Source organism: Lutjanus erythropterus, chromosome 18 (assembly GCF_056507025.1).
Source record: "Lutjanus erythropterus isolate fLutEry1 chromosome 18, fLutEry1.hap2, whole genome shotgun sequence".
NCBI classification, from domain to species: domain Eukaryota; kingdom Metazoa; phylum Chordata; class Actinopteri; order Lutjaniformes; family Lutjanidae; genus Lutjanus; species Lutjanus erythropterus.
Window position 1 is genome coordinate 20,585,252 of NC_139334.1, and position 25,535 is coordinate 20,610,786.

The following is a 25,535-nucleotide window of genomic DNA, read 5'->3' on the forward strand; positions in this document are numbered from 1 at the left end:
AAAAAGGATGAGATGGTGATATGCTTTACCTTTAGTAAAAGTATCAAATTTTAATTTTATTATATTATTTCTGATGCAGTCATGTTTAAGCAGTACACACATCATATTTTATATTTTCAGATTTTACAAGATAACCATATGTTATGTTTATGAAATTTTGATCTTTAAACTAGGAACTATATCTGTCAAGTGAATGTGGTAGAGCAAAAAGTGTAATATTTGCATTTAAAATGTACTGGAGTAGAATCATTAAGTAATATAAAATCAAAGTACACAAGTAAAGTCCCTCAAAAACTACTACGAAATTACTTTATTTATTATACTATGATACCTTATTATAAATACTATTATAATATCATACATTTAGTTTAATATGATAAAGGTATTATTCAAAAAAGTAAAGAGTAAAGAATTTGTTACTCTCCATTAATGTGCTAGTACTACTAATAACACAACTTATTTTCTGAAATAAATCAAAATCCTCCAAAGAACAATTCTGTTGTATTTACAATTATATTCTGAACTTGGAAGTATATATATATTAATGCGCAATTGCACTTCAATGTTTACACTTCTGACCTTTGACTTGAGCGTGTACGAGGGGCATTTGAAGGCAGCATCAGTCATTTGAGGAAGGCGGGACTGTGTGTCGCTAACACGAAAAGAACCAATCAGAGGTCAGATCTTCACATAGCAACTCCAATCAGCGCAGAGGGACTGTCTGGTTGCGAAGGTAGTGGTAGTGTTGGTGTGCTGGCTGGACGAAGCAAGTGTTTCCTCTGGGCTGGCTTGCTGTTACGTTTAGTAGCAACATTTTTGCCTGTAAATCTATTAAGTTTGGCGTCTAACTATCAGGCGTTTAATTATCTTGCTTAACAATTCAGTTTATGCATGTTAATGCTGCAAACTGGCGTGCGAGGTGAACGTAACCTTGTCTGAAAAGCATCTTTGAATATAATTGGAACACGAAATTACGATGCCATCCCCGATGGAGGGATCTTCCAGAGAAGGTGACCTCTTTACTGTGAAACATGAGCTGAAAAATGGTAAGTTAACGTTAGCTGCGAGCTGGTTAAACTTTTAATGCAGTCCGTTTTAATGTGCCGTTTATGTTAAGGAGACACGTGCCCTGAAGAAATGTTAGCTGGCTAGCTTGGAAGAGCCAACTGTCACTGTCAATGGGCATTTGTAGTGGGCGCTAACATTAACGTTACTCAAGTCCAAAAATGGCAGAGGAAGGCTGTCTGTCCTTATTAACGTACCTGTGAGGCTACTGCTAACTCACGCAAACTAACGTTACCTAACCATTTCACTAATGTTAGCTAACTGCTACTTAATAACCGCTGTGAACCCAGCAGGTAATAACATTAGCTTAAGCTAGTTGTTAACGTGTAACAAAGCTAAATTAGACCATCGACAGAGATTTTGAGCAAGTTTATGTCACTGACGACGCCCTAACTTAATGGTAATTACAAAAAGAGTTGGTTTTCCTGTTATTGGCTGGATTTGTTAGCGGTCACAGCTAACTTCTCCTTAGCCAGCGAAGAGCAGACACAGCTGCAGTGCTGTCAAATCAGTAAGGATAATGTACACTGAGCAGGTCATTATTGTGAAATAAATCCCAACAGGATGATGCAGGGGGTCATGAATCATCCTGAGGGGGTTTATTTCAAAATAATGACCTGCTTACTGTACATATTCCCGTGTATTACACGGTCACTTACAAAACAAAGAATATTTGGCACACATTTATGTGACACAGTATTCATTTTAAAATGATGTTATGGCTTTATTTCACAATAGTGACCTGCTCACTGCACTGTAATTCATGTTACGTGGTTATATACGAAATAAATCTGAAAAATTTGACACAAAATATTAATCTTTAAATGATTTTAGTGATTTAACAATGATACTATTGTTTCTCCAGTGTTATAGTGGTTGACAGGTAAATTTCTTTTTAACTCTATTCAGCATCACCCTCAAGCTAAAACTGTGATGAATTCTATTGGGTGTTGTTTCTTAATGTCACTGAATGATAATATCTACAAAGTGAAGTAGTGTTGACATTAGCATCAGAAACATGACACCAAAAAAGATCAGCAGGAAATACAGTTATATTTAGTGTGAAATATTTATGACTGAGGCTTGAGTGAGGGTGGTTGTGTGGGGATAGTGGCAGGTCTGCTGATTCAATGCAGAGGGCTGCTGCTGAATGAAGTTGGACACACTGTCTCAGCTACAACTGGTTTTTAATGACACAGTGCTGCTGTTCAGGCTGCAACATGACTATGCTGCACCCCCATTCACTGCCCTGCCCTAAATATGCAGTTGGTCTAGTTGTCACTGGCACTCGTTTTTTTTTTTTTGTATTAAATTTCACACAGCATTTTAGCAGCTGCATCACGCTACTCAGGACCATTGCTGCAGTATGTGAGAGTGGAGACAATAGTAAAATAAAAGAATAAACAGATCAGGACAGTGTTTCTTTTTTGTTTGTTTGTTTGTTCTTTGCAATTATGTTCTTAAGCAATGAGCAGATTGTAAAGTCCCTTGAGGCAGATTGTGGTCTGTGATATTGGGCTAAATTAAATGAAAATGTAAAATCAAATCAAATTTGACCTCCAATATCGTGCAAAATCAGTACACAACTGATTAATCTGGCAATTACTTTTTTTGATTAATCGATTAGTTTTTTGGTCCATAAAATGCCATAAAATGTTGATTAATGTTTCTCAGAGCCCACACTGACATCCTCAAATGTCTCATTTTGTTCACAAGTAGGGTTGAAAATTTTGTGCATCTCTCTTAACCAGTAGATGAAAACGCTAACAATAATTTTTGCATGTTTATTTTCTTTTTTTTCCTTGTTTTCAGTTTTTTCTTATTTTTTATTTCAAGTTCAAGTACAAGATTCCTTATTAAAAAAATGTTCCAACAAACAAAACAAGCAGGCCCACTGCCATTTGTAGACTATCGATTTGTTATCAATTAAAGCATTTTAATTGGTTGAATTCTTAGCTGCACTTAATGGAGTAGTAATTAATCATTAGCATCTCTATCCACAACTCAAAGATAGTTTACTTTCATAGAGGAGTAAATAAACCAGGAAATATTCCCATTTGAGAAATTGAAATGAGAGAATTTGGATCTTAAATAATTACTTAAAATGATCAATTATCAAAATAGTAGGCGATAAATATAATAGTTGGCAACCAGTCATTTAACTGACTAATTGATCACTGTTCCTTTCTGTCTTAATCTTTCTGTAAAATTGTAAATATTATATCTACTACAGTGAATGTAATTGTTATAGTTCACATTATCTCAGATATGGTTGTGTTGATGCAGACAATCATTTAGTTGTTATCAGATGTTTGATTTTTAAGATTGATCACTCAAGAAACCACCTAAAATACACACTTTGAAGTGGGGTGGCAGCCAAGGGTAATTTGACAGATATTTTTGCATCACAGTTTTAATTTCACTGAAAAGAAAACATGATGATATGACATTTGTTGTGATCTGTATCAAACAAACATGTTTTCTTACACCTGGAGAACAAGATTTGTAGGGCAGGGCATCTCTGCAGCACTACACTGTTTATGATTTCAATATTACACTTGGCCATATTGCGATTTCGTTAATATATTTTGATTGATTGTGCAGCCCTAATTTAAGGAAAGCATTGTGTTTTGAGGAACATGGGCATTTCCCTCCTGCAGACTGCAGAGGTTCCTCTTGTCTAGCAGTAAGGCATCATCTGGTTGGACAACTCTGTCAGTCTATTAATAAACAGAAATCAAACTTGGTCCTGGCAGGGTGAGCTTGACAAGGGTGTTATGCAACCTGAACCTCTGACCTCAAATTTAAAGGACAGCGTTGTTGTTTTGAAATGACACAGTGTGCTCCCGAAGAGCCTAATATTTGCAGTTGCATTTCTTCTCGTGTGTAACAGGAGAAGCAGCCGCGGAAAAGATTAAATCAGCCGTTTTAATTGCTCAGTAGCCTATTTTCAGAGTGTGAGACAGAAGGAATGTATTCACTACAATGGACATGCATGTCTGAGAGTGTGCTATGCTCAGTCAGCTGTACTGGGACACCATGATTTAGATAGACACGAGAAGTCACTGACAGTGTGTGCTGAATTCACTGAAAATCTTTGATGGAAGATAATGACCCACCTTTTGCTGCCTAATGTAGCAAGTTTGGTTGCAGTTGCATGGAAGCTTATCTTACACAATTGAGAGAGAGTTAAGAAGAGCAATTTGTTTTTAGCACAAGACTTGAATGCAGAGCTGCAGACGAGTAGAACTGTGTATTCTGCAATGGTGAATTTGTTTCATTGAAAAAAATGGGCAAATGCTGCAGACAGAAAACTGAACTTCTTTCACATTAATGAAGACCTACAGAAACCATTTAATCACCACCCAGACTAACTGGTCCAGTGTTTTAAATTGCACGTCCTCCAGTTTAAATCCCACCTCTTCAACCTTTTCAACTTCACTGGCCTCAAAGCATCATGGCTGAGAGGCTCTTTGTATCAAAATGAAATGCATGAAGAATACATAATTTATAACTTGGCGCTAGTTACAAAACAAAAAGTATAGAGGACTAGAGTTGTCACGATTGCAGAATTTTAAACTTCGATTCAATACTAGTATTTAAAAAACACTTATAAATACTTGATACCGTGGCAAAAAGAAAAAAGTGTTAGACACACAAAATACATTTTTATTTTAAATTAACAATCTGCATACAGAAAAAGTCACTGAACACTGTCTGGTTGTACTGCAGGCAAAATAGCAGGCAGGACAGTAAACATTCAAGTGAACTGAGGTCTTGAATGAGCACTTAACTTATTTTCTTTACAGCTTTGGTGCTTTACTATAAATAACTGTCACTATATTGTTGTAAAGATGTGATATCAATAAAGTGTTGAATTATCAATACGTATAGACTGCAAAGTGATGTAATGTATCAACAGTTTTTAATAGATATTGAGAATGTCTTCACCAATTTTGACAAGAGTCATTTTATTGCAGAAATGTCAGCTTGTTACCTTGCTGGTTAACTAAGCATCACCTCACCTTTTTATCATTTTGGAGCAGAAGCAGCTGCGTCTTAGAAATGAACCAGATCCTTAGTTGTTCCATTACAATCTGCATCCACAACTTGTACTTATTCCTATTCCTATTTTTGAAACCAATATTGATTTTAGAGGGGAAAATTTTTACCAAAGACCTTTTCTATGTGGATTGTGCTCACATACATGGACAGGTATATCTGTTATAGGACCCTAATAACAATTCAAATTGATTTTCCTTTGTCTGGTCTGATATCGATTCATAAAATCCAAAAAGCGATCCAATCCAATCCATCTCCCATTAATGTATGGTCAAGCCTCATAACGCAAGATTTTGCTAATTTTAGTGTGTTGGTCAGGTCATGTTTAATAAAAAGTACAGGTTTAATGTAACTGCTTTGGGATCAATTCTTAATGTAAACATTAATATTTTAAATAATGCACCAGGTTAGTGGGTCACTTGTACAACTTAAAGATCCCTGAGAATCTCATTCACATCCAAACAAAATTGGTATTGTAACTGAATTGTCTCTAACTGAATTGAATTGTGAATTAAATCAAATTGGGACCTTGTGAATTGAACTGAATCGATTTGGGAAATCTGAATTGATACTCAGTCCTAGTATCTGTATTAATGAATGGCTTGTGGGTCATGCTAATTACTCTAATAAGTTGTCCAATAACATGGCACCAGTCATGGTGGGTGGGAGATTTATAATGCAACGGCAAACAACAATTGCTGTTGCAAATGTTAGAGCTGTCAGTGCAGTGATTTATAAACAGAAATTTCCCTGTGTTCCAGATAAGCCTCAGTGGAAAAATACTTAATGTGGAAAATATTCTCAGTTTCTATTTGTGGTCAAGGGAATACATGTACTCTACTGATCTCCTGTAGCAACAATATTTGTTATTATTTTGTATTTCTTTAGTATTTTATCATTCGAGCCACATTTGGTTTGTTATATGAACTAAGAGGCTTATCTGATCTTGTAATATTTTATTTCTGCTCCGACTTCAGCCAACCTGACAGGACACGTGGAGAGGGTGGGCATTGAAAACTTTGAGCTTTTAAAGGTGCTGGGCACAGGAGGTGAGTAGAACTTTTTAATATTAGTCTCTCTCTTTAAACCTGACATTTAGATGATAGTGTGCATGCCGGTCTGGCATCTGATATTGTTTCTTTTTGGAATGATTAGCATGCCATACCAGTCATTTCTGCTTAAGCCTTTGCCCTGCAATGAACTTTGCCCCCTGATTTTGTTTATTCTAATGACCAGCATATGGCAAAGTGTTCCTGGTGAGGAAAGTAAGCGGCCATGATGCGGGGAAGCTGTATGCCATGAAGGTTTTGAAGAAGGCCACTATTGTACAAAAGGCAAAGACCGCTGAACACACACGGACGGAGCGGCAAGTGCTGGAGCACATCCGCCAGTCTCCATTCCTTGTCACACTTCACTACGCCTTCCAGACGGACACCAAGCTACACCTCATTCTCGGTTAGGATATTTTATATTAAACTACCTTCTGTGCCACTCCTGTTATATTATGTTTATACAAGCAAAAGAAAAGGTTAATAATTGTCTTTAACCCAGTGGAATATTTTCTCTAGCTGAATGAATCATGAAACAGAAATTTAAAAGCAATTGCTTTTCCCTGTAGAAAAACAAACCAACTTATATTGTTTTGAATAAAACTTAACATGCATGATATATTCGATTATAGATTATGTAAATGGCGGGGAGCTCTTCACACATTTGGTGCAAAGGGTGCGATTTAAGGAGCAGGAAGTAGCCTTGTACAGTGGAGAGATTGTGTTGGCACTCGAACATCTACACAAGGTAACCCCTTGATTCAGTACAATCAAGGCTTCCTGTCTGTTTATTAGTTGTGCATTTTGATGCTTACTTGTTTTGTGTTTCACTTAATCCTCTGTCATTTTCTCGTTGCAGCTTGGGATTGTCTATCGAGACCTGAAACTTGAAAATATTTTGCTAGATTCAAGCGGACATATAGTTCTCACAGACTTTGGCCTCAGTAAAGAATTTGATCAGGTACAGTATGTATCAGCAGTGTGTCTTAAAACTCTCAATCCTAAAAGCTGATGAGAGCCTAATTTCAAATTTTTGATAAAAACTCAATTATCTCTCTTTTCTCATACTACATTTAGGCTACATTCACAAGAATATGTTTTCATTTCAGAACAGTGTCTTATTCTACGTCAGTATTAACATGAGTCTACTTAATGGTTGGTTGCTTTGTTGCAAAAAATACTTTGAACAGGGAACAGCAATCATGAAAAGTAAGATCAGAGATTTCTTTGCATGGACTGATGACGAGGTGGAACTGTTTCTGAAAGTAACACATAGACAACAAGGTCGAAAGGCCTGTAATTCTTTATCTCTGTTGAAATCATTGCTGGTCGTCAAGGCTGATGTCCTCTGTTATGTTCTGTGACAGGTGTGTAACGAATCAGGGTAGGACATGTTGTGACTGATAAGACCCAATCAGGAAGTGATGGTTGTCTGCGTCTTCGTTTTTAAAAGTCTCCGTTTCCACCTGTCCAGACTAGAACGAAAACCCAGAGTTTCCAAAAGTCTCTGTTTTAGGGTTTGACAACTCTGAAAGGTGTGTGGATGTTAGGCATAAATGTGGAAAAAGTGGAGTGTTTTAAATTAAAAATGTACTAGTATGGATTTAGCCTTAGAAAGAATCAAAAAAGGTATTGTGTCTTTTCCTTCAAGGCTTCAAAACAATTTTCTCAATTAGCTTTTTAACGTGAACAATTTGGTCTTGGTTGAACACACTATTTTCTGCCAAAGTAAGAATGGATTTGGTTTCTTCACATAAGAGAAATCATCTTACAAGCTCGCCTTACTGGTTTGAAGTGTGCAGGCTCAGCTGGAAAAAGGTGATGCATATGTGCATGCACCAATCAGAGTTTAGCAACATTTTGATCAAAATATGATGGCAGTTGTGTGGTTGTCCATTGGGTTATCAAACCACAACCCAGTGGAGCAGATTAGTTGAGTTTTTTGTGAGTTAAGCTCCAAATAAATAATGCCTGGAGATCTGTATTGTCATACTTGTGCACAAGACAAACAAAATAGGGACTCAGTAAATGAAAAACTGCTTCATAGTAGAGCCACACAATATCGTAAAAAATAACTTTGTGATTATTTTGGCAAATATTCCGATATGATTTATGATTAGCAATTATCATTTTTGCATCACAATTTTAATTTTCACTGAAAAAAAAAAACTATGCTATCATGTGACATTTGTTGGGGTCTTTATCAAACAAACATGTTTTCTTGCATCTTGAGAACAAGATTTGTTCTCCAGGGCATCTCTGCAGCACTACAGTTCTTCATTGTTACACATTTTTCCTTTATCAAAAAAGTGCAGCTTCTGCAAGCTGGATATTGCACTTGGCCATAGCAGCCCTACCTCATTGTTATATGAGAGGTTAAAAAGTCCACAGGGAACCTTTAAATGTTATAGACAAACACTTTGAAATAGATTTTAAACCACTTTTTTCAGGGACTTTAATTGCTCTCTCACAGCCCTAGCCACTTGCAGGCATTTTGCAGCACAGAAAAGACTAAAATTGCCTGGGTCTTTTTGCTATATTTGCATCTCAAAATGTGTCAGTTAATGAATTTGTGCATTTGTTGCAACAGATGGAGCGGGCCTTTTCTGTCTGTGGTACCATTGAATATATGGCTCCAGAGATTGTGGAAGGCGGAGAGTCTGGACATGACAAGGTAATTTGTAGCTTTATGTTTTATGCTGTTGTCTGTTCGATCAAATCAAGCAGCCCAGAATGTGTCTTCTCTCCACTGAGATTTTTCTTTTAGCCTGTTAAGCCAAAGTCAAGGATGGGTGCTTTCATGTATTCCAGGCGGTGGACTGGTGGAGCCTCGGCGTGTTGATGTACGAGCTTTTGACTGGCGGATCGCCCTTCACCGTTGATGGAGATGAGAACTCACACACAGACATTGCCAAGTATGGATTCTTCTCTGATCATCAGCCGCAGTTTTCAACCACCCTTCAGTTATAATCTCTGTACAGCACTGACCATATCTGTCTCACGCATCACAGGAGGATTTCAAAAAAGGATCCTCCTTTCCCCAAAGATATGGGACCACTGGCCAAAGACGTTATCCAGCGACTCCTCATCAAAGATCCAAAGAAGAGACTGGGGTCGGGTCCTAATGGAGCAGAGAATGTAAAAAAACACCCGTTTTACCAGGTGGATCTCATTGCCTGTCTCGACTATTCCACAATATTTAGAAAAACTAAATGGCAGGATGGGCTGTTACTGTACAAAATGAGACTGCTTTGAGTGTTTGTATAAGCTATGTTAATAAGGATGGGGATGAACCACAATGTTTGTCTTTTTTTTTTTTTTTTTAACTCACTTTAGAAAATTAACTGGGAAGACTTGGCAGCTAAGAAGGTGCCTGCGCCGTTCAAGCCGGTGATTCGGGATGAGCTGGATGTCAGCAACTTTGCAGACGAGTTCACAGAGATGGACCCCACCTACTCTCCTGCAGCTCTGCCTCAGAACTGCGACCGCATCTTCCAGGTGGGAGGGTGTTAAAGGCTTAGTTCTCATAGATGCCAGTCGGCACACCCCCAGTTTGGAGAAGCAGAGAGGGGCACCAGCAGGGAAGCTAAACAATGAACTACTGTAGACAGGGTCAACAGTAAAATGTATTTTAGCCACAAAATAAGGTCCAGAAAATCTATATCAGTTTAAGTGTAAACAATATTTACAATATTTTAACCACTTTACTTAGCTGTCAGACAGCCTTTTCTGATGGGAAATAGCTGTTATATAAGCCAAATATCATTTTCTTTAAACTAATCAAACCCCATAGGTGAAATCAGTAATTTTACACCACTGTAATAATATAATAAAACTTTACCCACTGCCTTGAAGAAGTCACACAATAACACAAACAAACTAACAGATCAAGGACGCAGTAGACCTGCAACTCCTGTGTTCTGTGAGGTAAAATTACTGATTTCACCTATGGAGTTTGGTTGGTTTAGAGAGAGTCATACGCAAATACATATTTTTACTCTTGCCCATAGCGCTAGTTATTCATTTAAATAGTTTTGTTGTAAGCTGCTGAGTTTTGGAGATTTTGGCTGGAGAGATGTCTGCCTTCTCTCGAATATAATGAGACTAATTGGCACTGTGGTTGTGGTGCTCAAGGTGCTAAAAATAAATTTCAAAAACTCAACAGCAATGTCTTTTTCCAGAAATCATGACCTACTACTTAACTACTTTCTTTCCAGTAGAAAGTTCCAGTGGATTCTACTGGAGAAAGAAAGTAGTTCCTACATGAAACTGTTCACAGCGAGGTCTGTGGATTATCCTCAGCAACTCTCATAGATCTAGATAAATAGATAGATAGATATATGTATATATATATATATATATATATATATATATATATATATATATATATATATATATATATATATATATATATATATATACATATATATTTCCCTCTTACCTGTAGTGCTAATTATCTATCTAGATCTATGAGAGTTGCTGAGGATAATCCATGTGCATATATATATATATATATATATATATATATATATATATATATATATATATATATACATACATACATATGTATGTATATGTATGATTTGGGGGATGAACTGATATTGATTGATCTTTTTCTCAGATGAACCCTTTTAAGTGGCTAAAATACCTTTTGTCGCTGACCCTGTCTACAGTAGTACAGCTTAACTATCGTGCTTGTACCCCTCCCTTCTTCTCCAAATTAGGGGCGTGCTGACATCCACTGTAGGTAATAGACTAACTATTGATATGTACCTGATACAGTACCACTTAAGTAATCAAAATTCCTTTTAATGGATGTTAGACAACCAGACAGCTTTTTTTTGTTGTGACTCGTGGCTTTGTTGTTTACAGACAGGGACATTCCTTTGTGCTGGGTGCAGGACAGCACTTTATTTGCATCCTCTTTGTGCCGATGTTTGTCTGGGCTTTGGTTGCAGTTGGTGTGAAATGTTGACACGGATGAAAAATCGCATTATACATTATCCGCTTTTTGTCTGCGACTATATTTGACATACTCCACAGCAATCGAAGTAATCAAGTGAAGTTTTGAATGTCCTCAAAAGGTTGCTGTAAGTCAACATGAGTCTGTCTGTGTGCACTGGTATTCAAATTGACTAAAGGGTCTTTTATTGAAGTAATTGCTGCCATATGCAGCTCTTATTGAAGTAACAGATGTGAATGACTATTTTTGATGTAGCTTTGAACCATAATATGGCCCACAACTCTGTGCCAGCTGATGGCTGTCTGATGTATTGCATGAAATTTCAACTCTGATTGCCTTCTGGATCCTTGAGCTCGGTAGATCAATAGATCCATTAACGGGCTTCTCTCATGGAATAAAAGGTTACACTTTGAGAGCATCACCACGTCTGTCTCGGTTACGCCTTCAGTCTTTGATTGCCAACTTCATCTTGGCTTTTTTCGCTCTCAGCTGCCATTCACATAGTCTGAAATTTTGTGGTCTTTATAATTTGCAAGCCTAGCAATCTCTGAGATAACGACAGCAATCCCAATTTTAAACCGTGCACTTGCTCCCCCACGGTGCCTCACAAAACAAAATTAAAATTGCATTAAGAGTGCCAAGATGTAATTTCACAGCAGAGCAATCAAATATTCAAGCCCGGCAATTTAGGGCATCTCATTCATTCAACATCCATCCTTCCGTCCATCCATGGCTGTCACTACATACCACACAGCTGTGTGTGTGTCGGTGAAAAAAGGGAAAGAGAGATTAATGCCAGCTCAAAGCTTTGGGCTCCCCACAGCTGGAATTAAGCAGGCAGCGCTCCACAATGACAGGTCTAACAATAGGAACAGCTGGACAGCCGCTGTCACTCTCAAATTAATAGAATTGAGTTTATTGTGGAGCTGACAGGCTGGTATGACTTTTGAAGAAAAATACACAACAATTTGAAGTTTTACTGTAAATATGGAAATATATAAAATACTCTGAAGGAGCAATATGTAGCAGTTGCACATGCAAAAATAAGTACTGCAGTCCAAATAGTGAGTTGGAGGCATAGACTGTATATTAAATAGGTTGAAATCCTGTCTATCATACAGTCTAAGATTGAAGTGAGCTGTCTGCCCTGCATCCTCAGACTCAGGGAAAACTCTGCAGGCTGCAAGAACAATGCAGGAGCACAGGATGAATGCAAAATCATAAACTCTACACTACACTGTAAGTTGATCAGCCGTTTATTGCTGTAAAGTTAAGTCTGTTATCCTCAAAACAAAAGCCCACTGCTCCGCAAATCCACACTCTGGACTTTAAGTGAAGTGACAACTTGACTTACTGCCTGACAGACATTAACATATTTCTCATTTTAACTGTTATAAATATTTACTCTTATTAATGATTTATTACAACAAATAAATGGACACTTACTCATGTGGCAAACATTCTGCATTAATTTGAACTCTACTTAATGTGAAATGATCATACAAAAACAGTCATTCTGGCTTGGAATAGAAATTCCAAAGGGGACATTATGGCTTCAGCATTGATTTCAGAGAAGCGAGGATTTTAGCTTAATATGTTTCCTTAATCTCTAATGACATATCTTGGTCATTTTATGATTTATTAAAGTAAATAAATAACAGCTTTCTCTTTTAAGTGTCTATACATTTCAGTAACATATATATATCTATATAAAGTATAATCAGTGGGATTTTAATGCTCCAGCAATGGATGTTTCTTTTCCCTCTGTCCATATAGTCCAGCCCTCACTTTATGTCTTTTTAAAATGTAAACACCTAGACTTTGCGTGTCTCTGTGTGCAGGGCTACTCTTTCATGGCCCCCTCCATCCTGTTCAAGAGGAATGTGGTGATGGACGACCCTGTCCAGCTGTGTGGGGGCTCTGAGAGGCCAGGCTCTGCTGCGGTGGCCCGCAGCGCCATGATGAAGGTAAGATGAATGGACTTGGATTCCCCTGTACAAACACACTTAAGCTAATGGCTGCTGTCACAGACAGATGAGACTTTTTCCCTCCTCTCCACTCCAATAGAACTTTTTTCCTACTGTACTTGTATTACTCTGCTCAGAGTCTATTTATTTGATGCTGTTTACTCATGGATGCACTCGTGTATCTGTGCAGCAAAATGATTTATGTGAAGCTTGCAGTACATTGCCTTTCTGTGCTCACTGGGTTTCAGGTTTTCTCACCAGCATCCTGGGTACCTGCTGGTGTAGAGATCTTGTGTTGATATAAGTGATAAGAAATTGAGCTGTTTCACAAACTGTCAAATTTATTATATTGGTAGTTAATCATTTTAATGCATTTCAGTCTTTTTAGCAGTGTTTGATTAATCATCAAAATGCTGGAATATGAAATTGAAATTTAAAAGAAAAAGAGCATTTTGGCTTGCATGTACCCTTGATCATAGTCTACTTTTTCGCAGATCCTTAAAAAGTTTGAAATCCAATAATCTGAATTTTAGTCCTTGAAATGCCTTATTAACAATTCTGACAGGTCACGAAAATGGATTGAATTATGAAGGTAATTAATTAATTTGTTAGTTGGATTTGACTTTGATCTCGCTTTTAAATGTGTTTTTGGGAAAAAGTATTATCAATCACTCTATAACAAAACAATACCATCTTTGAAGCACTAACCAATAATGCAAACTGTGCATGTACCTTTTTCCAGGTACAGCTATGAAAATAAGTCTTAAATTGCATTCATAACGATCTTAAAAAGGTCTTAAATAGTCTTAAATTTAACAAGGTGAAACATGCAGAAACCCTGCACTTACATCCTTCAGTGCTTACACTCTATATAGAGGAAGTTGCAGCTGCGCAGTCGGGCAACAATGTGCTCCAAATGTGCTCAGAATACCATTAAAGCCTCAGCTCACAGTGCTGTCACAGGCTGGAAACAAGCCAGACAGTCTGTCTTGTCTTGTCTTGTCTTGTCTCGTCTTATCATTTAGTCCTCTTAAACATCTTAATTCAGATCCTGAAAATCTAGATTTTTTTTTCACCGCTTGGTTGCTGTGCACAATAGCCACTTCTCTGCTTCTCTTTTTGTAAGCAAATGAAATTGGACAGCATTGCACAACAAGAGAAGTTTGCTGGGTTCCTCATAAAATGTTTTTCATGTTTGCTCAATCACGGTGTGGTTATTATGATAACAACACGGAAAAACACAAAACAGCAAAAAGTTTGAGTTCTATAAACATTAAAAACTTCTTTTTTTTAACAATTTTTTTATTCAACACATAATACTGGAGATGCATATACGAGATGCATATACGCTTAGAATTATTTTTGACTCATATTTTTTTCTGTTCTGAGCATTGTTATGAAATTATTCTGGCAATAATAATTGCCCTGATACACGAACGGGTAACACCAAGGAATTAACAGTACAATAATTATCATATTTACTAAACAAACCAACACAAACTTAAACACAGATTTTTCTTTTGAGCCATGTCTCTCCATTGCATTATGTTGGGGGTTTAATATAGGATCTTTGAAGTCATTCTTTAATTGAGATCACATGCGATGATTGGACAGTTTGGGTACGCCTCTCAGTTAAAATGTATATTTAACCAAAACTCTTCTTTTGGTCTACTGTTCGCATGTGCAGGACTCACCTTTCTATATGAGTTATGAGATGGACCTGAGGGACAGCGTTCTGGGAGAGGGAAGCTTCTCCATCTGCAGACGCTGCACACACAGGAAGACTGGACAGAAATACGCCGTCAAGATTGTCAGCAAGAGGTACAAGCTCACAGCCTGCCCTCCTGCTCAGATGTGTTTGTCAGCCTAGTTGCTTTTGGCTGCGTGATGTTTATAGTTTCACTCTCCTCCTCTCTCTGGCAGAAATTGGACTTAACACAAACACAGTCTTACAAAAAAACAAGGTTAATCGTGTTCAGTTAAACTTCTGAATGCAAAATAATGTCTTAATTTGATTTGATTTCTTAATTCCTTGGATTTTATTTACCTTATTACTCTGTGTAAGGTTGCCAGAGGAGAGTTAAATTAATGTAAATACACCTCTGCTCAGGAACCTGGTTGTTTTTGCTGGCTACTGCTACAAAATGAGCTTTGATCGTGTGTGTTGACTTCAGTCCTGCACGACTACACTCCTACACTGACAGTGTGGCACCAAATATTATGGCTCTAATAAGAACAGGCCTCACTGGGGCCATCTGATAATAAACACATGTTCCTGTGATTCAGATAAGCACATTCAGAAAGTAAATCAAACTTTTCTTAATGCAGCACATTGTTTTCTAACTGTCTATAACTTGGAATTAGTCTGTGCCAGGTTAAAAAAAAACAGCGGGGTTGCAGAAAAAATACATATAAAAAATTTGTAGATATGACTCTGAAATTGAAAACGTGTGAACGTTTTGAGAATTGAACCTTGTGGGCTGCCCTAGCTGGTTTGTGGAAACTGGCAAAAGAAAATGCCACCCCCACTAGGGCTGCAACCACTGATTATTTTCATTATTGATTGATCTGTCGATAATTTTCTCAATTAGTCAATTAGTTGTCTGGTCCATAAAATGTCGAAGAAAATAGCGTAAAACGTTGATCACTACTTCCCAAAGCCCACAACCCAAAGATCTTCAGGTTGCTGTCATAGATGACTAAAGAAACCAGAAAATATTAGGGCTGCAACTAAGGATTATATTTTCATTTTCAATTAATCTGTTGATTATTTACTTGATTAATGGAAGAGTAAAAAAAAAACAGAAAATATTCACATATACAAAGCTGGAATTTTGACTTTTTATGTTAAAAATCTACTCAAAACGTTAAATTGATTATCAAAACAGTTGGCAATTAATTAAATAATCAATTCATGATTGATTAATTGTTGCAGCTTGAGAAAATATTTACATTTCTGAAGTTGAAATTAGGATTTGGACTTTTTTTTTGGAACAAAAAGACTCAAAACCAATTCAATCCAATTGATTATCAAAATAGTTAGTGATTAATCATTTTATCATTGCGATTCTAAACCCCACACAGCCCACTTTAAAAACTGTGTTGTACCATTAATTGCCACAAAAAGTAGAAAGCTAGTGGGGAATAGATGCACTGACTGGGGGTATTTTGTCTCAGCTGTTTTTGTCTTGGTACATTATACTGACAGTTTATTTGCTAATATATAATGCAAAGAAATGCCCAGTTTAACCAGTTAAAGGTTACAAGAACTGCCCTCTGAAAAGTGTATTTCTCACCCTGCTGTGTTTGTGTATTTATGTTGTATTTTGTGACAGTTATCTGGCTTCCTGCTTGTGTTTGCTGTAGGATGGAGGCACAGACTCAGCGGGAGATAGCAGCCCTGAAGCTCTGTGATGGCCACCCTAACATTGTCAAGTTACATGAAATTTACCACGACCAGGTAAGCCTGACCATGGCGGCGGTTCTATTTGCCACCATAAATTCTGTTTTGCATGGCTCTCTGTAAAGCCTGTAGGGACGGTGGCCTTATTAAGTCCTGGAACTGGAACAAGGCTGATTAATGGGGAAGCTTGAAGCCCTCGAGGTCTGTCTCTGTCTCTTATTGTCCCATAAACATCTCTTTGTGTGCTCGATATTTCACACCAAATGTATTTTTAAACCACAGCTGTACAAACAACCATTTTGTAACGCTGAATAGAAACAACCTAGATTTACTTGTGTTGCTAATCGAGCGGCACACTCAAACCAAACTAAGTATGCATGTGTTCGAACTGAAGCTTCCCTCGGTTATTGGGAGGGTGTGCCTGTGCGGTTGACTGTGTACAGGTTCATTAGCCCCGGTCCTTCAAGCCCAGGAGCACCACTTTACTGCTGATGAGCTCAGTGGGGTTATTACTGTACCTCAGAGGCCTGTGACCCAGATCAAAGCAGCGCTGCCTCGCCTTGCCTCAACCCAGTCCTGCCTTTGTTCCACAGACCCAGCACTAATGAGAAACTCTACCCCACTGCCCAGGCACATTATTCCCTTCCCAATTTGTTTGGCCCCTTTCACTTTTACTCAACACCATTATGGTTTGATCTCACCATCATGGGATCAAGGTTGGGCTGTTTTTGCTATATTTATCATGCAACAAACGCACTCTCATCTACTACTTCTCAGGGTAACATTGTTAGTTTTATTTTGCACCATTTAAAAAACACAAAAATGGCAAAGATAACAAATAATATACTGTGTAAGGAGAGGCAAAAACCCAGGGGGCTTATTTGAAGCCTCTACCTAAATAAAATTTCACAAAGTTATTGAGAACACAAAATTAACATACAGAGTATAATACAAGTGTGGGCAAACTAGTATTCACAAAATATGTATGTTAACAACAACAATAACAGCAGCGATAATAACATTTTTAATAATATTGTGATTGTAAGAGTGTATTAGTGTGCAAATGTGCACATGGGCCTGTGTTTGTGACAGGGATCATCTGAGCAATAGTAAAAGTACATATTACTATGGTTAATTCAAATAAAAAAAGGTATCAGCAGGGTTTTAAAAGTATTAATAAAGTATTCAATTTGAAAATATAAAATTAAGGCCTTAAAAGCATTGCATTTTGTTTATGTATTCTTGAATTTCAATAGCGAAAGGTCTTTTTCTCATCCTCTCATAGGGTTATATAAATAACGTCATAAATAATTGGCAGATACTTTTGTTTTGGTGTAATTTATCATCATGCTGCAGCCTCCCTGCTTTCTGTCAGGGGCAGCTCCTCCACACACACAAACACAATCTCACACACAGAGTGAAGTCACTGAACAGCAGAGCAGAGACGGCACAGTGGAGAAACAGTAAAATGAAAATAAGTCAAAGCTTAGAGACAACTACTCTCATTACTGTAAGTGTCATAACACTTTGTAACTAAAAAAACAATAATTTATCAATACACAGTAATTTATCAATACACCTGTGACCTGTACAAGTCACCAATACAGTGACTTGTTAATCTGCTCTGTCTGCGGTTTCTTATCCATCCACTATGTTCTGCAAAAGCGCAGTACACTAGCTTGGCTAATGGCCAGTCATTACAAACAAGCTTAAATGAAAGCTGTTTGAATGTCGTCTCACTGTTTATCTCAGTTTGCCATGCATCTTAAATTTGGAAAATTGTATTAAACTGAGCTGCTGGATGACCCCAAGAAGCCGCTCCTCTCTGTCAGCGGAGCCTGCAGACAGTAAATCACATCAGAAAAGGAAAGAGGACAGGATGAAGATACTGTCTGATCTGTGTTCTTCGTTCTTTATCAACTTCACTCAGTATTTTGATGTCAGAAAAATTTGTTATTTTATTCACATGATCAATTTGTTTCCAGTAAGATATTATTTAGAGACTTTCCTGTTCTAAACATGACTTTTGCTGCTCTAGAAACAACAATTAGTTAGATTTAAAATGTTAAATTCTAGTCCTGTTATTAATTTATTTGTTTTGGACAAAGTATTTCTCTTTCTCCCAATAGTTGACATTTCTGTACAGTTTGAGGGCTGCAAGTTCATGTAGTGTGTTTGTGTGCATCTGACCTCCTTTACACACATTAGTGATTAGTTCTGATTGGGTCTCTTCCCAAATAGTCCCTCCCTAACATTTTCATCATAGTTTTTGTCATCATTTTTATTTAATCATTGTCTAGTTTTTGTCAGTGAAAAATGCCCTTGACAAACAAAAACTGCAATAAAAATTATTTGTCTACCTAATCAACTGTAGGTGAGAAGTGTAAATATAGTGTGTCCGTGTGTGTGTTTGCTCTAGCTCCACACGTACCTGGTTCTGGAGCTGCTTGGTGGAGGGGAGCTGCTGGAGAGGATCCGCAGAAAGCAACATTTCAGCGAAACAGAGGCCAGCCGCATCATGCGAAAACTGGTGTCGGCCGTCAGTCACATGCACGACGTAGGAGTGGTGCACAGGGACCTTAAACCGGAGGTATTGGAGACACACTCAGCAGGACTTACTGCAAGAAATTCTTTTCTCTCTGAGCAGTTTGTGTCTTTGTGATGAATACAGACACACTGGGTCATAAGCTTTTAAAACAGAATTACTGTGTTTTTCTGAACTTAGTATGATCTGTCATTCTGACTCTGCAATCTTCTGCACAACAAGAGTAAAATTGTTTGACCCTAACACGGGTCAAAAGTACCTGGTCAGACAAGTCTTGATGTCCAATTTAGTAAGCTCTTGAGCAGACCAGTTCTGCAGAGCAGAAAGAAATGATTGCTGTCCGTGTCTCGAATTGCTTCGCAGAACCTGCTCTTCACAGACGAGAGTGAGAACTCCGAGATAAAAATCATAGACTTTGGCTTTGCTCGCCTCAAACCACCAGACAATCAGCTCCTGAAGACTCCCTGCTTCACGCTGCAGTATGCAGCACCAGAGATACTCAAATATGATGGCTACGATGAGTCCTGTGACCTGTGGAGTCTGGGGGTCATTCTGGTGAGTGCATGTGGGACGACAGAGACGTGCTCGGGTTAAAAGAAAATGCTGGTAGTTGGACTGGTAAAGAATTATTCCTTATTCAACTTAACATTATCCTGAGGGTAAAGAAACATATCAGCAGTCTGTTAACACAACACAGCCACAAATTTTTACTGTTTACGGCAGTCTGATCAGAAATTCTAAACACAGCAGGAAAGAAAACTCTGTAACACTCTATTTGTAAGGGTGTGCATAAGATTAACATAACACTGTCATAACCATGACATGAAGTACTCTATGAATGTTTATGACAGTTGTCATTTACTGTAATTCGGTGATGTGATGTCATTTTTAATCCAAAATTGAAATTGTTCAAGCTGTCCTTGTAATGACAACTTGACATTAATCAAGACAACAATGTCTTTGTTAAAACAGCTTGACATTAATTAAGATAACAATGTCCTTATTTGATATTAAGCAAGACAACGATGTCTTTGTTATGACATTTTGACATTAACCAAGACAACATAACCTGCCATTGTCCTTGTTATGTCAACTTGACTTTCACCAAGATAATATAACCTGTCATATTCTGTAATCACACAATGTTTATGTTAACTTTATGCCATTTAATATTTGATGTGTTCAGGTTAAAAGTTAGTCACAGAATTGCTCCCTGCATCAAAACTAAGCTTCTACTTTGGTGATATTAATGCTGCTCAGTCAGGAATTGGACTAAATAACAGATCATTGATTAGCCCTATTCAGGAGCATCATTATTTGTGACAGCACAGTCACAAAACAAGTTATATTCCTCACTTTTCACAATGCTCCAGGAAAGTGACCTGATTATGAATGTATAACTTTATAAAAAATCTTTTGAAATTCCACAGCTTTGAGCTCCACTTTAAAGTTGTTTTTCATAATGCTGCTTACTGAAGCATTTCTAAAACCAAATTCATGTTTAATCATGAATGTTGATTTGTTGATGTTATCCAGTTTATGGATTAAACATTTGCTGCAGGCCACTCTGATTGAGCAATCAGCTGTTATTTTAACTGATTTTAGCTGTAGTTTAAGCTTAAGGGGGTGTTTTTTTTTTGCATGTTATAAGGACATGTATGTATGCATGTGTGTGCATGTTCTGTTTAATCTGTTTTGCATGATATTCATCTCTTTTTCTTGTTCAGCTCTAAAACCCTCAGCATCCTGTGGTGAGCTGACACAGTTTAAGGCTCACCGCGGTGTGAAGAGCAACCAGCCTTGGCTCTCAGAGCTGGTTAAGGCTGTGCTCATATGAGACGGTGCTTCCCGGCAGCGGAAATGTCATCCTAATTCAACCTTTTTCTGCTCAGAGGAGAAAATTAAAAGGAGAGGTAGAGAAGAGACGGAGAGGGCACATGGGGGAAGGCGGAGAGTTGAGAGAGAGATTTCTGTACTTGGCCAGTCATCCGTACACGGTCTGGGCTCCCTTGTGCGAGTGCTGTTTTGCACCGTCGCCCCCTGGGGGGATATGGGAGTAGTGTGCCTCATGGAGCTTTGATGAAATGGCTACTGACAAGCTGTGTGCACAATGCCCTGCAAGCAAAGTGAGCCAACACACAGAGGGAGGGAGAGGGAGCGATCAGGGCAGGACAGATCCTCCACTGCCAAAAGGGCTGTTCCCAACTACTGTCATTTTAATGAGAAATCTGAGGGCAGACGTAAGCAGGCCAAGGTGAGAGGATCCTGTCCATTCAGCTGAGCACAGACCACTCTTCTGTTTAGTGCTGGTTCAACCACGGTCAACAACACGCAGTATAACAATGTGGACAGTCGTGATCGGTTAAGAGCTCCTCTGAAAGATGTTGTGTCAACAGCAGCATGTTTGAACACTGATGTCAGCTCATCATAGGCAACATTACTAGCATGTAGCATTCAATCTGTATCACACTGACTGTACAAAATGGTTAGATTGTGTTCACAGTGTGGACGTTTAAGCCTGGAAAGTGTATTCATGGTATTTTGACAGCAGCTGGTGTGTTTTGTCCTCTGCTTGCAGTACACCATGCTTTCTGGCCAGGTGCCTTTTCAGTGTCAGGAGAAGAGCCTGACCCACACCAGTGCAGAGGAAATTATGAAGAAAATCAAACACGGGGACTTCTCATTTGAGGGCGAAGCCTGGAGGAATGTGTCCCAGCAGGCCAAGGACCTAATACAAGGTGAGGATGTAAACAGGTCGCTTTTTGTTAAATCCAATTTCTTAAACAACGCTAGTTTTGTTTGGGTTTTTTTGGGGGGTTTTTTCACAAGATGAGAGGTCAGGTGTTTTGTCACTTTGAGACTGGTTCACTGGTTTAAGGTACATTTTTAGTGTATTAGTGATATAATTTTAAGATTTTAGAGGTGTTTTACTGTAGTGTGTATTTAAGATAACTCTGCAAAAATATTGTAATTGCAAAAAATTGCAGGGCTACAAGACCATTTTATCATGCCCTCTCAAGTATTTTTTTTTACCAGGCCAGATACAGCCCTTTTGAATTTTTCTATGGCCCACAAGAGGCTGCCTGCAGATCAAGCTGGTGCTGCATGTGTGATGTGATAAATAAAACTAAAGTACATGTCCCTGAGCCATTAAGCACGCAGCATGCTTACACTAAGATCTAATAATGTTGGTGATTAGCTTTCTAACATTACATGTCTTAGAGGCATGCAGGAAAAACAGGATTTTATGCCCAGATTTTGGATTTTTTTAACCACCAGGTCTTTGAACATCTTCATTGTTTATGTGAAAAATTATACCGTAATATGCACTGTAATCTTCTTTTGTTAAAATAGTTTTGGTATTGAAAAAAGTATTGCTCAAGTATTTATTTACTTTGCCACCTGCAACAAGTTCTAAACCTTTGTATTGATTGTGCCATGAATGTGTTGCTATGATGAAAGAATACAATGTGAAGAGGCACTGCAAGTAAAATCATGGCTCATTTTTTGCCAGTTTTCCCGAGGGATCAGGGAAATATATCTATTAACATTATACTGTAAGAGTTATTTGTAGCCACTAACTTACAAAAGTTTTCTGTGTGGCCCTCAAACCCGCAGTGATTTTACAACTGACCCACTTGCTGTTGAAGGTGAATAGCCCTGATTTAGACCAAACAAACTACAGGTGTTCAGGATTCACACCTGTAACTAATAGTAAGCTTAATAGTGTGACTTCTTTGGTAAAATTGTTTTTCAACTAATTGTGATTGAAAATGCTGGCCTCTTTTACTCTTATTTCAGATGAAGTGATGTGAATGAATCTTTACAGCACTATAAAAACATAACAAGCTTAAAAGTAAGTTGTCGTGGAGTTTGTGTCTTTTTCAAAAGCCCTGTCAGCCAGCCGCACAAAGTAGCCCACAGTGACTGAGCTTCTTGAAGAGGAAATCTCACTTCCTCTCTGTGGCTCACCTCCTCACACGCTAATGAAAGCACTAAAGGTAATTATCTGTGTCTCGTTTCCTGCAGAGCTGCTGACGGTCGACCCAAACAAGAGGATTAAGATGTGTGGCCTACGGTACAATGCCTGGCTGCAGGACGACAGCCAGCTGTCCTCCAACCCGCTCATGACCCCAGACATTCTCGGATCCTCCACTGCCTCCGTCCACACCTACGTCAAAGCTACCTTTAATGTACGCAATGACCAGCCGTGCACACTTGTTGTAGATATAGATCAGGAATTTCCAACATTTATACTCCCTGTTGTAAAAGTTGGCCATTGAACAACTGCTGTTCAAGTGCCAACCTGCTGCTGCTCATGGACTGTGCAGAAGACATTTGTACACCCACATTAATTGACCAAACGTACAGATCAAATGATCAGTCAGTCAACTGGGTAATATAGCAATAAACAGAAAATTTATTGTCAATTTCCATAATCCATTAGTCCTTTAAAGGACCATTAGTTGCATCTAATGGGGAGTTTGTAGAGTGCAAGCACCTTGCCTCACTCGTCTCTTGTAGGAGAACAGGTGGTGGCAAAATTCATAAGAAATATGTCTTTAGAGCCAGTGTTTGGTTTGTCTGTTTTGGGCAATTGTAGAAACATGGCAGACTCTGTGAAAGAGGACCTACACACTATAGATATAAAGACCTCATGTTACACTAACAAAAATACAACATTTTTTATGAATATTGATAATGAATATTATATTCAATTTCTGCCATATTCTGCCAACAGATCCTGTTAATCTTACATACTGGCACTTAGTTTCCTAAGCAAAAATATCAGAGCAAAAAAGCCAAAAAAAAGTTCACACCCCCCAACTGATACTGACCCTATTTCACCTGATTAAGTACTGATAAGACAAGACCTGCTCAAATCATATAAAATTCAGTTTCTTTGTCAGTGTCATTGTAAAAATTTAGTGTTTCCTCAATCAGTTACATTTATTCAGTCATGGCAGGTTGCAAACTTGGTTCTACAGCAGCTCAGATCAGTTCAGTCTTTTTTGTCCAGCTTGAATTTTTGCTTGCGAGGTGTGTTTTCTTTTTGCCATGGTATCTCAAGAGGTATCTTTTATTTTTTGTACTAGTATTGTATCAAAGTCTTTTACTTAATATCAGCAAATATACTAATCTGAGGAATCTAAATCAGAATCAGGAGAAAAAGAGCTAGTTCGGTGCATTCCTTGGAAAGTAAGTAAGTCATAGAAACCTTAATAACTTCCTCACCAATCTCCCCCTTTTTTTGTCTCAGGCATTTAACAAATGTAAGCGGGAAGGTTTCCGCCTGCAGACGGTGGACAAGGCGCCACTAGCCAAGAGGAGGAAGATGAAAAAGACGAGTACCAGCACAGAGACCCGCAGCAGCTCCAGCGAGAGCACCCACTCTTCATCCTCCTCCTCCCAGTCTCAGGAGAAGGCTTCTCCAGGGGCCGACACCAACCCGCCGCCCTCCAACAGCACACCCGTTAACACACCTGTGACGCTGGGAGTGGACTCTGAACACCAACCGGCGCACCCAGCCTTTCACTTTTCAGAAGGACAGTGAGACAGCAAGAAGAAAAAGGGAGATTCAGATAGTTTGATGAACCGCAGGATGGCCCGGACCAGCGTAGAGACAGACAGCTCTCTTCTCTTTCTCTCTGTCCCTGGCAGCTCTCTGCCTCTGGCTCAATTGCATGGACGTCCGCACGTCTCCAAAACCAAGCATGCAGCAGGAGCAGCAACCGTCACCTCAATATCAATCAATCATCACTAGCAATAGCCTATCCCTTTTTTCTTTTTCTGTCACTGTCACACACAGACTGTATCAATCAGGGACTGGACCAGGAAGAAGCAAAATGAAAAGGGCTGCCCTACTGCCCCAGGTCCAGACAGACAATGGAGAGACACCATCAGTCTCAAATCACAGCTCAATCTGTCCTGCTCCATTTTACCTGTCTTTGTCCATGCCTCCAGAGGTTTTAAAGGGAAAGTCGTTGTGTTTACACCACGGATGCTTTGTATTTTTCTGTCAAAGGGAGAGAAGAAATGCGACGTGCAGCAGCGTAACGTAAATGTGGGTCCACTTCTCTTTTCTGGGAAGTCTCTGCAAGATGGAGCAGGGTATTTATATGTGAATTTTACAGACTGAAATTTATTTATGATAAGCTATATTGTTAACTTATTTATGGTTCAGACTGATCTGAAAAGAAATAATGGATACAGTGAGTCTTTTAAAAAACAGAAAGAGACATTTTGTGTATGTGTGTATTTTTCCCTATCAGCTATAAAGACTGTTTCCATGTAGTCTGATGGTTGTTCAAACATCTTTATAATCATCATAGTGCTTCAAGTAGGCTACTGAGACACAGTTATGTAGGTATTTTAAGATTATTATAGGCAAAAAGAGATTAACACCTTTAGCTGCTTGTTACTGGTTGTAAAGCAGATTCATAGAAGTATTTATGGAGGCTGGTTGATTCTGGGATTGATC

General features: G+C 38.4%; 1 protein-coding gene across 1 annotated transcript; it reads left to right on the forward strand.

The window, feature by feature from the left end:
- Positions 1 to 731: 731 nt before the first annotated feature.
- rps6ka5 (ribosomal protein S6 kinase A5) lies at positions 732 to 25,535 on the forward strand. Its single transcript, XM_084742083.1, has 17 exons — positions 732 to 1,046; positions 6,105 to 6,176; positions 6,364 to 6,582; positions 6,809 to 6,924; positions 7,036 to 7,137; positions 8,767 to 8,850; positions 8,988 to 9,091; positions 9,188 to 9,338; positions 9,513 to 9,674; positions 12,981 to 13,106; positions 14,794 to 14,927; positions 16,473 to 16,566; positions 18,929 to 19,099; positions 19,418 to 19,609; positions 21,633 to 21,792; positions 23,084 to 23,247; positions 24,315 to 25,535. Exons 1-17 carry the CDS (start codon positions 977 to 979, stop codon positions 24,606 to 24,608), a joined length of 2,415 nt encoding a protein of 804 aa, XP_084598209.1. The 5' UTR covers positions 732 to 976; the 3' UTR covers positions 24,609 to 25,535.